Source organism: Bubalus bubalis, chromosome 11 (genome assembly GCF_019923935.1).
Source record: "Bubalus bubalis isolate 160015118507 breed Murrah chromosome 11, NDDB_SH_1, whole genome shotgun sequence".
NCBI lineage: Eukaryota > Metazoa > Chordata > Mammalia > Artiodactyla > Bovidae > Bubalus > Bubalus bubalis.
Genome location: NC_059167.1, coordinates 31162423 through 31175861, shown reverse-complemented (window position 1 = coordinate 31175861; position 13439 = coordinate 31162423). Strand labels below are relative to the sequence as shown.

General features: G+C 36.2%; 1 protein-coding gene across 6 annotated transcripts in view; it reads left to right on the top strand.

The window, feature by feature from the left end:
- Window positions 1–13439, top strand: part of LRRC9 (leucine rich repeat containing 9) — a 121236-nt gene that overhangs the window by 43433 nt on the left and 64364 nt on the right. For 5 of the 6 annotated variants that reach the window (XM_025295428.3, XM_025295426.3, XM_044924904.2 and 2 more), the window contains exons 11-16: window positions 1759–1935; window positions 2265–2382; window positions 4479–4611; window positions 5830–5952; window positions 6559–6674; window positions 12877–13089. In XM_025295428.3, coding sequence (XP_025151213.2) covers window positions 1759–1935; window positions 2265–2382; window positions 4479–4611; window positions 5830–5952; window positions 6559–6674; window positions 12877–13089 — 880 coding nt within the window. The remainder of the gene's footprint in view (window positions 1–1758; window positions 1936–2264; window positions 2383–4478; window positions 4612–5829; window positions 5953–6558; window positions 6675–12876; window positions 13090–13439) is intronic. The other variant, XM_025295430.3, reaches the window with a different exon arrangement.

Below are 13439 nucleotides of genomic sequence, written 5' to 3'. Positions count from 1 at the left end.
TTTTGTATACATTATAGCGTGCTCACCACCAAAAATTTAGTTTCCATCTGTCACCATACCGTTACGTGCATGCTCAGTCGTTCAGTCATGTCTGACTCTTTGTGACCTCATGCACTGTAGCCCACCAAGCCCCTCTGTCCATGGAATTTTCCAGGCAAGAATACTGGAGTGGGTTGCCATTTCCTACTCCAGGAGATCTTCCTGACCCAGGGATCAAACCTGCAGCTCCTGCACTGGAAGGCAGATTTTTTTTACCACTGGAGTCACCATACGGTTGATCCTCCTTATCTTAAATTTCAAATTAATGTAAATTCTGTGCTACTGTTAAGACAGGGCCAGAATTACTTTGAGCACGACCAGGTGAGGGCAGCAGAGAGCACATGAGCCCTTAGTTACTTTTTTCTGAGCTCTTCACATAGCAGGCCCCTACTTCTCCTTCAATTCTTAGCTCAAATATCTTCTCCAAAGGTCTTACCCAAGACCTCTCTTAAGTAGCCCATGCTTCATTCCTTACCCCAAACCTTTTTTTATTCAGAGAACTTGTCAGTTTATATATTTTCTTTATTTTATTATGTCTTGTTTATTTTGTGTCCAACTCCCTTGGAATTATAGGGTCAATGAGAGCAGGACTCCTGCCTCTTTCACTTCTGTATCCCTAGTTATGAAGCTATGGCAAAGTCCAACTGAGAGGTGATGGTGATTTTAACTAGGATAATAGCAGTGGTGATTAAATAGAGTCATATTCAGGATGTATTTTAGATATAGAGCCAAACAGACTTGCTGAAGAGTTGGATATTGGTAAGGAAGAGTGGAGGCATGATTTATTCCTGGGATTTTAACCTAAGCCACTAGTTAGATGGTGGTGCCATACGCTGAGGTGGAAAACAGGAGGGGCAGGTTTAAAGGCAGGTGTGTTGGGTGAGTTAAATTTGAGAGGCCTATTACGTGTTCCAGTGAACATAGCAAGCAGGTAGTTAGATATTCAAGTGTGGGTATATCCAGTTAAGTTGGGTAAAGGTAACGCCTGAAAATAAAATGTTGGAATTTACTAGTATAATAAATATAGGTGTATATGTGTGTGTGTATATATATACACATATATATTTAAAATATATATTGCCAAAGGTCCAAGTGAAATCACCTATTAATAGGGTTTATGGAAACAAGAGGGGAGGCAGAGACTGATTCCTGGGGCAATCCAACATTTAGAAGTCTGTCAGAGAAAAAAGCAGCTGCAAATAAAATCATGAAAGAGTAGCCAATAAGGCGCAAGCCAGAAGCGTCTAGTTTCACTGACGTCCCCCAAAAGAAACTATTACAATATTAGAGGATTGCTCCATATCTTTTAGTCAGAACAAATATATTATTATTAATAAAAGAGCTATTATTCTTCCCTGGTGGCTCAGAGGGTAAAGAATCCATGCAGTACAGGAAACCTGGGTTCGATCCTGGGTTGGGAATGGCAGCCTCTGGAGAAGGGAATGGCAACCCACTCCAGTATTCTTGCCTGGAGAATTCCACAGACAGAGGCTGGCGGGCTACAGTCCATGGGGTCTCAAAGAGTCTGACATGACTGAGCGAGTAACACCTTCAGAGTTTAGCAGTTCTTTTATTGATTGTATAAGAAACAAAACAGCATGTATCTTTAGCAGAAACGTAAAATATGGGCTATTACTTTTTCCATATGTAACTTTGTGTTCTCAACATTTTAAGGAAAGTCTGTTATTTTCTTTGTATATATTTTGTATTCCCATATAGGTTTAATTCCTGCTATGAATTAATTCTATCACGTTTTTGTACGTGGGACTTCAGAACATATGGTATTACAGGAGTGAAAGTAAAACGTGTCATCAAGGTTAATAACCGTATTCTGAGACTAAAATTTGAAGAGAAATTCCAAAAGTTTTTGGACAATGAACATATGCATGATTCAGAGTAAGAAGCTAACTTCCATAAGAAACATTTTTACAACAGCCTGCTTTTATTTTGTAACAACAACAACAAAAAGTCTTTCTGGTTAAAAGTTTACAGTATTGAAAATATCCTTGTTAGTAAATAGTTCCTTTAATGCATCTTCCTGACTAGGATGACCTCATGGTTTATCCACACTGAAGCTCTTTTTGAGACTGAGGAGGAGTGGAAATTTAAGAATGACACTCAGCATAAATGGGAAATATCCTGGCTAGGGCATATTGTCATCCTACCCATGGCTAGGCTTTTTTGAAATCAATTCTAAAACTTTTTTTGTCTTAATTATTCTTAAGGAGCTATCAAAAGATGCTGGAATGCCTTTTTTATGTTTTTGATCCTGAAATTACAGTGAAGAAAAAGCATCTGCTGCAAATACTTGAAAAAGGATTCAAAGACAGTGAAACAAGCAAGGTAGCATAAAATGTTATTCAAAATAATGCTTTCTTCCTGATGAATAAAGCTCTGCCACTGATTAACCATAGTTTGATTATCAATCCGTTCATTTATATTTATAGCAAACTTCTACTGTTTCACAAAAAAGTTAGTGCTATCCTGAAAAGTACAGTCCCTCAGTACTCAAGAGGGATTGGTTCCGGGACCTCCCACAAATACTAAAATCCAAGGATGCACAAGTCCCTTATATGAAATGGTGTTCTGTTGGCATATAGCCTATATACTTCCTTCTGTATACTTTAAATCATCTTTAGATTACTTATAATACCTAATATAATGTAAATGCTATGTAAAGAATTGTAAATACAATACAAATTTTGTGTAAATAATTGTGGAAGCAGGGCAAACTCAAGTTTTGCTTTTTGGAACTTTCCGAAATTCTTTTTTTTTTCCCAAGTATTTTCAATCTACAGTTGGTTGAATCATGAATTATTTTACCTTTATGATTGCCTATTTAATCTTTTTAGGCATCTTACATTTTATATTGTGATCCTTTTGTCAGTGATCTTGAAATCCACTTCTTTAATCTGTTTTAAACACTCTAAGATCTTCTCCATCTTGAAAAAATTCATTCACTTAACACTGCTGTACTTTCTGTCATCCTGTTTTTCTCTTTACTTTTACTACCACCATTTCTTTATTCTCTACTTCATCTTCCCCACCTTGATACTGATACTGTTTTATCTTTGATCACTCATGAGCTCCAAAACATCCAATCAACCTTTCTCAGTCCTCCACCCACTTGATGAGACAGCTGTAGTACACAAGTATAGAGCAGTATTTCCTAATCCTTTTCTCATCATGGCACACATAACCTGAAAATATTGCTGCATTTGAATCTTGGCTTTCCTGCTCACCAGCTGGGTGACTTCACCTCTCTGTGCCTGTTTGATCCATTCTGGCAAATGAGGGTAATAATAGTATCTCCTTCACAGAGTGGTGAGGATTTAGTAAGATATACACGATAAAGTTCTTGGATACTTGTTCATAGCATCATTAGTCACAATAGCCAAAAAGTCGAAAGAACTCAAATGTCCATTAACAGATGCATGGATAAATAAAATGTGGTATATACATACAATAGAATATTATTCAGTCATAAGAAATGAAATTCTGATACATGCTGTAGCATGGATGAACCTTGCAAACATTATATTAAGTAAAAGAAACAAGCCACTATGGGACAAATATTGTCTGATCCTGCTTACATAAAGTATCTAGAATAGACAAATTGGTAGAGACAGAAAGTAGACGTTTCCAGGAGTTGGGGAGGATAGAGGGATGGAGAGTTATTGTTTAATGAGTATACAGCTTTAGTTTGGAATGAAATTCTGGAAATAGATAGTGGAGATGGTTGTACAACATTGTGACTATACTAATACCAGTGAATTATACACTTAAAAACGGTAGCTTTTACCTTATTTTTTTTTTTACCACAATAAAATAAAGATGGTATAGAAAAACCCAAACAAACTTTTTGGCCAACCCAGTAATTTCAAAACTCCGAGATAGTGACAAGGAGGAGCAGACCTGAGTCTAAATCATGACTTTACAATTTCTGCTTCAGTCTTAGACAGATGATATGATCTCTCTTAGCTCTAGTTGTTTCTAACTGATAAAAACAGATTGTTCCTTTTTTTTTAAGAGCTGCTTTCACAGCAAGTAATATGAATATTCCTGATAAAATACTTTTAAAGAAATAACTCTAGTCACAATGCAAGCTAAAATTTCCATACATTAGTACAATCAGATATATCTGGAAAATAATGTAGACTATTAGACTAATTATTAGGCTGTTTATTTAAATAAGAATCTTCAGTGTAATATCCACTGAATATTATATTTCATAGATCTATTTGCATATACATTTAAAATACGTTACATGAACGGTTTCATGGAATGAAGTTGTCCCTGAAGATTATCTACTTCTTTTCAGTGAGTGACCTGAAGGTTCCTCGCCCAGACACATGAACATAAAATGATAAACCATCTGTAGTAAAGTTGAAATATTGTCAATCTTATAAAAATTCTCAGACTTTGCTTTTTCTTTATAGCTGCCTCTCAGAAAAGAAGCTGTCATTCTTGCTAATAGCCTAAGTATATGTGAGTGTCCCAGAATTGAAATACTACAGCAAAAGTACAAGGATGAGAAGAAAAACTCTGTTGAGCATGAACTCTTCAGACATGGTATTATAAATACACAGTTTCTGAACTTTTAAGCTCTAAATCTTCAAATTCATTAATTACTTTCATAACATTTTTGATGCTTGATTTTATCAACCTGGGAAGTTTTCTGAAACCCCTTTTATTTAGTATTTACCAGTGAGGTAATACATGACTTTCTGATCTACTATTTAGTCTGTCAACAAATATTTACTGAGTGATTATTATCAGCAACATCAATAGCATGAGAGTCATTTGTTACTCATATTTAATCTCTCTTATATGAAATAAACACTTTTCACAATATGCTTTTGTTCATTAAGATGTATCCTAAAAATATGTGTATGTTATACACACTCACCATACAAACCCCAAATTCACTGGAAAGAAAAAAGAGAATTCTGCCCATTTATGTAATAATCATCATATAAAGCACTTGGGAAGTCAGGCCTTATTTGTCCTTAATTAACAAAATATAAGATGGTAAAAAAACCTGGTTATAAATCTAAAATTGGCAAAAGACCTTTTCCCAGTCTCAGGGTCTTGTCTTCAGGGAGTTGGCTCTTCACATCAAGTGGCCGAAGTATTGGAGCTTCAGCTTTTCAGCATCAGTCCCTCCAATGAGTATTCAAAATTGATTTCCTTTAGGACTGACTGGTTTGATCTTGCAGTTCAAGGGACAAAACAGTTAGGTTCTCCCGATTTACATCTCATAGCTCGTACATAGTTTTAAGAAGTACGTGAATACTTTATGCATAGTAATTACAAGTTACTTCGTAGGATTCAGTGACTCTAGAGATTCCTAGAAGTTGGTGAATTTCAAGGTTCCTTAATAATTTAAGGGAAAAGAAATGTTCACCATTCAGTAGACATATTGAGTGCTATGTGCTAGATACTGACGATACAGGGATGAATTTTTACCCAGTTAACAAGAACAACAAATTTCTTAAATTACTTCATGAAAATATTGTTAAATATTGCCTTATTTCCTTCTTTCTTGTCTGTAAAGCTTTGCTTAATATAGTCACAGGAATCCTCTTTTTTAACCATTTTATTTATTCAACAAATATTTATTGAGCTCCTCTATTTTGGATCAAGCAGTGTGCTATGTGCTATACGGATAGCTAGGATCCCTACCTTTACAGAATAAATATACAATCAAGTCTGGGGCCAGTCAGGAAGGTAAAATTGGAAAATTGTTAAGATGAATTCATATTAAAATGTTTTGTTTTTTCATATTAGGTATCCTCCTGATTACAAAGGTTTTCCTTGGCCAGAGTGTTCAGGCTCATGATCACGACTCCATCAGTCAAGCCAACTACCCAATGATTAATTCAGTGTTCATTCCTCGAAAATATTTACTAAGTATGTCTGCCATGAAATAAATCTTTTTTCATCTTTCTGACTACAGAATATTTTAATTTAATAAAGATGCTTATAATTTAACCTCTATCTAACAAAGCTTATAAACTTTTCTATAAAACCATGTTCCTAGCCACTAATGAGCTTCTGTATTTCTGTTCCCTACTTCAATGACAGTTATATATTTCTGTGCATAGATATTTTATTTTGTAAAAGTTTCTTTTATATTTTATACACACACATATGTGTATAATATATTGTATGTATTTCAAAAGATAGAGCCCACCCAACTTTTAACAACAAAGGTTTTAGAGTAATATATTTATCAAAAACTATATGGTCAAATTCTGATTAGAAAAGTGAAAAAGTAAGAAAAAGAAAAGGATATGAATAAAACTAAACCCTACTAGTCTGTATAGTGAAAGGGTGACTAGTCTTGATAGAATTAAGAAATTATCGAGGATGGTAGGAAGATAGAAAAAAACCACAATAACATGATATTTTGAGTTTGTTGTTTATTAATCTGTGTAAGGGTGAAAAGTGTATGTTATGTTTCACTTTGAACAGTGTTTATTTATTTTGCTTGTTTTTATTTTTATTTTATCCTAGATCCTATCATGGGACAAAGAAACTGTGATTGCAGTGTTCGGCAGTGCAAGTGGTTTGTCTTTGATCATGACCTTGTTTTGCCTGAATACATCGTGGAATTTGAGTATATTACAGTGGTATGAATGCATTTTTAAAACTGGAATTCCTTAAATGAGAACAGAACAGTAATTTGAAGCCTAATAATGTTATGTCGAGTTTATGCTATATTATATGTACAGGCATACCTCAGAAATATTGTGGGTTCAGTTTCAGACCCTGCAATAAAGTAAATATTGCAATAAAGTTAGTCACACTAATTTTTGGTTTCCCAGTGCATGTAAAACTTGCCTTTATACTTACTGTAGTCTATTAAGTATGAAATGTCTAAAAAATATACATACCTTCATAAAACAGTAGACTTTATTGCTAAAAAATGTGAATCATCATCTGAGCCCAGTGAGTCATAACCTTTTTGCTGCTAGAGGATCTTGACTCCATGTTGATGGCTGCTGACTAATCAGGTGGTAGTTGCTGAAGATAACTGGTAGCTGTGACAATTTCTTAAACTAAGGTAACAATGAAGTTTGCTGCATGTATTGTCTTTTCCTTTCATGAATGACCTATCTGTAGCATTGCAGTGCTGTTTGATAGCATTTTACCCACAGAACTTTTTTCAGAATTGGAGTCAGTCCTCTCAGATCCTTCCACTGCTTTACCAACTAAGTTTATGAAGTATCCTAAATCCTTTGTTGTCACTTCAACAATCTTCACAGCATCTTCACCAGGAGTGGAAACCATTTTCTTTGCTCATCTGTAAGAAGAAACTCCTCATCTGTAAGATTTTATCATGAGATTGTAGGATTTCAGTCATATCTTGGGCTATATGTCTAGTTCTGTTGCTGTTTCCACTATATCTGCAAATGCTTCCTCCACTGAAGTCTTGAAAGAAAGAAAGTGAAGTCGTTCAGTTGTGTCTGACTCTTTGCAACCCCATGGACTGTAGCTCACTGGGCTCCTCTGTCTATGAGATTCTCCAGGCAAAGTGCTAGAGTGGGTTGCTGTTTCCTTCTCCAGAGGGTTGTCCGGACCCAGGGATCCAACTCGGGTCTCCCGCATTCGCAGGCAGATTCTTTACCATCTGAGCCACAAGGGAAGTCTTAACTTAAATTCCTGTTACTGTTGATATTTTGAACTCTCCATGAATCATGTATGTTCTTAATGACATATAGGATGGTAAATCCTTTCCAAAAAGTTTTCAATTTCCTTTGCTCAGATAACCTCAGGAAAATCTCTATCTATGGCAGCTATTGTTGTTGTTCAGTCGCTCAGTTGTGTCCGACTCTTTGCAACTCCATGGACTACAGTATGCCAGGCTTCCCTGTCCTTCACCATCTCCTGGAGCTTACTCAAACTCATGTCCATTGAGTCAGTGATGCTGTCCAACCATCTCATCCTCTGTCATCCCCTTCTCCTCCTGCCGTCAGTCTTTCCCAGCATCAAGGTCTTTTCTAATGAATCAGCTCTTCACATCAAGTGACCAAAGTATTGGAGTTTCAGCTTCAGCATCAGTCCTTCCAATGAATATTTAGGACTGATTTCCTTTAGGATAGACTAGTTTGATCACCTTGCAGTCCAAGGAACTCTCAAGAGTCTTCTCCAACACCACAGTTCAAAAGCATCAGTTCTTTGGCGCTCAGCTTTCTTTATAGTCCAACTCTCACATCCATACATGACTACTGGAAAACCATAGCTTTGATTAGATGGACCTTTGTAATCAAAGTGATATCTCTGGTTTTTAATACACTGTCTGGGTTTGTCATAGCTTTTCTTCCAAGGAACAAGCATCTTTTAATTTCATGGCTGCAATCACCATCTGCAGTGATTTTGGAGCCCAAGAAAATAAAATCTGTCACTATTTCCATTGTGTCCACATGTCTTTGCCATGAAGTGATGGGACCAGATGCCATGAGTTTTTTGAATGTTGTTTTAAGCCAGCTTTTTTCACTGTCCTCTTTCACCTTCATCAAGAGGCTCTTTAGTTCCTCTTTGCTTTCTGCCATAAGGGTGGTGTCATCTGCATATCTGAGGTGATTGATATTTCTCCTGGTACTCTTGATTCCAGCTTGTGCTTCATCCAGCCTGGCATTTCTCATGATGCACTCTGCCTGTAAGTTAAATAAGCAGGGTGACAATATGTAGCCTTGACGTACTTCTTGCTCAATTTAGAACCAGTCTGTTGTTCTGTGCCTGGTTCTAACTGTTGCTTCTTGACCTGCATACAGGTTTCACAGGAGGCAGGTCAGGTGGCCTGAAATTCCCATCTCTTGAAGAATTTTCTACATTTTATTGTGACCCACGCAGTCAAAGTCTTTAGCATGGTCAATGAAGCAGAAGTAGATGTTTTTCTGGAATCCTCTTGATTTTTCTATGATCCAGTGGATATTTGGAATTTGATCTCTGGTTCCTCTGCCTTTTCTAAGCCCATTTGAACATCTGGAAGTTCTCAGTTCACATACTATTGAAGCCTAGCTTGGAGAATTTTGAGCATTACTTTGCTAGCATGTGAAATGAGTGCAGTTGTGCAGTAGTTTGAACATTCTTTGGCACTGCCCTACTTTGAGATTGGAATTAAAAACTGGCAACTATAGCCTTATGAAATGTATTTCTTAAATAATAAGACTAGAAAGTAGAAATTAGTCCTTGATCCATGGGCTGCAGAAGGAATGTTATGTTAGTAAGCATGAAAGCAATGTAAATCTCATTGCACATCTCCATCAGAGCTCTTGGGTAACCAGGTTCATTGTCAATAGGCAGTAGTATTTTAAAAGAAATCCTTTTTTTTTTTTTTCTTAGCAGTAGGTCTAGACAGGGGTCTTAAAATATTCAGCAAACCATGTTGTAAACAAATGTGCTGTCATCCAGGCTTTTTTGGTCCCATTTATAGATCACAGGTAGAGTAGATTTAGCATAATTCTTAAGTGCCGTAGGGTGTCCAGAATGGTAAATGAGCATTAGCTTCAACTAAAAGAGCCCCTAACAAGAGAGTCAGCTTGACCTTTGAATCTCTAAAGCTGAGCACTGACTTCAGTGCTATGAAAATCCTAGATGGCATCTTCTTTTAATAGAAAATCTTAGATGGCATCTTCTAATAGAGTGCTGTTTCATCTATATTGAAAATCTATGTATTAGTGTAGTTACCTTTATTAGTGATCTTAGCTAGATATTCTGGATATCTTGCTGCAGCTTCTACATCAGCACTTGCTGACTCACTTTGCTCTTCTATGTTATGGAGATCTCTTCTTTCCTTAAACTTCATGAACCAGGCTCAGCTAGCTTCAAACTTTTCTTCTGCAACTTTCTCACCTCTCTCAGCCTTCATAGAATTGAAGAGAGGATTTTTCTGTGGTTTAGGCTTTGACTTAAAGGGAATATTGTGACTGATTTGATCTTCTATCCAGAGCACAAAATCATTTTCCATATCAGTAATAAGACTATTGCACTTTTTTTACATTCATATGTTCACTGGAGTGGTACTTTTAATGTTCTTCAAAACTTCTCCTTTGCATTCAAAACTTGACTGGAGCAAGAGGCATAGCTTTCAGCCTGTCTCAGTGTTCAACATGCCTTCCTCACTAAACTCAGTCATTCTAGCTTTTGATTTAAAGTGAGAGGTATGTGACTTTTCCTTTCACTTGAGCAGTGAGAAGCCATTCTAAGGTTATTAATTGCCTAAATTTTAATTTTAAGATTGTTCTATCTCAGGGAATGCTATGCTAAGTCGCTTCAGTCGTTTCCGGCTCTGTGTGACCCCATAGATGGCAGCCCACCAGGCTTCCCCGTCCCTGGGAGTCTCCAGGCAAGAACACTGGAGTGGGTTGCCATTTCCTTCTCCAATGCATGAAAGTGAAAAGTGAAAGTGAAGTCGCTCAGTCGTGTCCGACTCTTAGCGACCCCATGGATTGCAGCCTAACCGGCTCCTCCATCCATGGAATTTTCCAAGCAAGAGTACTGGAGTGGGATGCCATTGCCTTCTCCGATCTCAGGGAATAGGGAGGCCCAAAGAGAGGGAGAGAGGCAGGGAAATGGCTGGTCAATGGAGTAGTCCAAACACAGTTCACTGTCTTATATGAGCATGGTTTGTGGCAACCCAAAACCATTACAATAGTAACATCACAGATCACCATAACAAATATAATCTTAGGGAAAAACTTTGAAATATTATGAGGATTACCAGATGTGACAGAGACATGAAGTAAGCAAATGCTGTTGGAAAATAGCACCAATAGACTTGATTGATAACCTTCAATTTGTTAGAAATCCAATAAAGTAAAATGCAACAAAACGAGGTATGTCTATATATAAATGTAAAATGATTATTCTGTGAGGGATTTAATTTTCAAAGAAAATCATTATGACACCTAAATTTTTTATTTTGAAAATATATTACATGAGTAGTATATAGCTGTAGTCTCACTAGAAAAAATTCAAACTTATTGCAGAATATAGAATACACATGAAAATCTGCTTTCACCTCAATCCTACCCCACTCCCTTTCATTAAGGCATCCACTGTTAATAGCTTTGTGGGTTTGCTTTCAATCTTTTTTACTCTATTTTGAAATATTATCTTTATTATTAAAATTATTTTAATATATACAGATCCTTATATTCTGTTCCATTGATCTCTTGGTCTAATCTTGGACCCCTACCATCTTGTTTGGTTATTACAACCGGATGATATGTTTGGATATGTGATAAGGCAAATTCTCTTCCACTTATTTTTTTAAAAATTTCTTGGCTATTCTTGAACATGAGGAGGGCATGGAAACCCACTCCAGTGTTCTTGCTTGTAGAATCTCATGGACAGAGGAGCCTGGCGGGCTATGGTCCATTGGGTTGCAGAGTCGGACATGACTGAAGCGACTTAGCATGCACGCACACATTCTTGAATGTTTTCATTTCCAAATTAAATTTTGAAACATCTTGTTAAGTTCTATTTAAATGTCCTACTAGGATTTGATTGTAAGTGTATTGAATTTAAATTTAATTTGGGGTGAACTGACTTCTATGTAGTATTGGGCCTCTCATCCAGGAACATGATACGTTATTCCATTTACTCAAGTCCTGTCCCATATTTTCCTTTATATGGGTCTTAAACATTTCTTTTTATATTTCTTGTATAGTTCTGGGCATTTATATTTTATGTTGTTATGAAGAGGATTCTATCAGTCAAATATACTCTCAGCAAAAGACACAGAAACCCAAACAAACAGAAAACAAAATAACTGAAATAACAAGAAGTGGAGAGGCCAAGTCCCTGCTGTTGTGACTGACTTCACAACAAAGTGATGTCAGCAAAGATAAGAGCTCCATCATCCTGCTTGCCCCTTTATGAGCTGTTTTAATCTGAAGATCAAATGTTTCCTTTAACTCTGGGAAGTTTCCTTTTCTTAATTCCTTTATCATTACTTCTCTTCTATTCTCTGTTAAGCCCTCTCGAACTCCTATTTGGTAAACATTGAACATTCTAACTGTTTCCCCCAATGTATTTTAATTTTTTTTTTCTCTGTATTTTACATTTCCATCTTTAAATTCTTTGTTGTGAAAGATGCCCTCTATATTAGCTTCCACACTGTTAATTTGATTTGCTGTAGTACCCATTTGGTTTCTCAGGACATTTATTGAATATTTCATACTTCACTAATCGTTTTTATGGTGACTTTGAAGCACTTACCCTTTTTTTTTTTCTATAGCCATCTATTCTTTTATAGATGTTTTGTTCTCCTAGATTTTAAAAAGAATTCTCTTATGGACCGTTTTGGTTTTTTGTAGAGCCATTTCTGTTTGTTCATGTTGTTTTGGCCCAGTCATCCACAATTCTTATGATAACTTAAGTGCCTAATAATTACCTAGCGCTTCCTCCTGCTGCTTTACTTGTTCACTCTAAACACCAAGTTTCTTGGAATCTGCTCTTTGAAGTGGTTGTCTCCTGCATATATTTTGGCTGCAGGTTACATTTCTGCTTCTTATTTGTCAGTTCAGTCCCTTCTAATTTATATCTCACAACTTTTAGTCTTTTGTTGGTGCCCTCTCCACTGTTATAAACTATTTTTTAAATGTCTTTTGCCAGTTTTAAGGAATTTTCAGGAGGAGGGGATGAACACACCCATTCTTAGTCCACAATTTTAATCTATTCTCATAGATTTCCTAATGTGATACAGATGATCATAGATATTACTATATAATTGAAAAAGTTTTAATTCATCTTTCCTACATAGCTTATTTTTAAAAATGATAAATACAGCAACCAAATTTTCAATGTTTTTAATAAATTTTTTAGGTCAAGGCTCACTCTTTATTTTCTTCATTCAACAATGTTATTCTAGAAGAAAGCAAAAAAAATTCAGAAGGATCAGTATTGTCCCGGGATTTGAAATTTGATGATGAAGTTATAAAAATGGATCCCAGGATCAAGCCCAGACCAAAACTTATTAGTTTGGATGATAAAACAATACTTTCCCTTGCCAAGACTAGTGTTTATGGTCATATTGTGGTGAGTATTGTGAGGAAATTCTATAGATATTAAGATATTCTGAGCTATTAAGCTTCCTTCTATATCTTGACTCTCAGTCTGTCCATTTCAAATCTGCTACCATTCTATCCAGACTCCCTTTATCACCAACCTAGATATTTCCATGGGGCTATTACACAATTTCAGGAGGCACCATGCACATAATATTCTATTAATGTGCTCTTTGGATGGCATTCAGTATATAGCTAAGTATAACTCAATACAAGGGGTGTGTGTGTGTGTGTATGTGTGTGTGTGTGTGTGTGTTGGGGTGGGGGTGCATGCCTACTAGAGCTATGCAACAGAGGTTTTGTCCTACTTCCGCTGCAAGG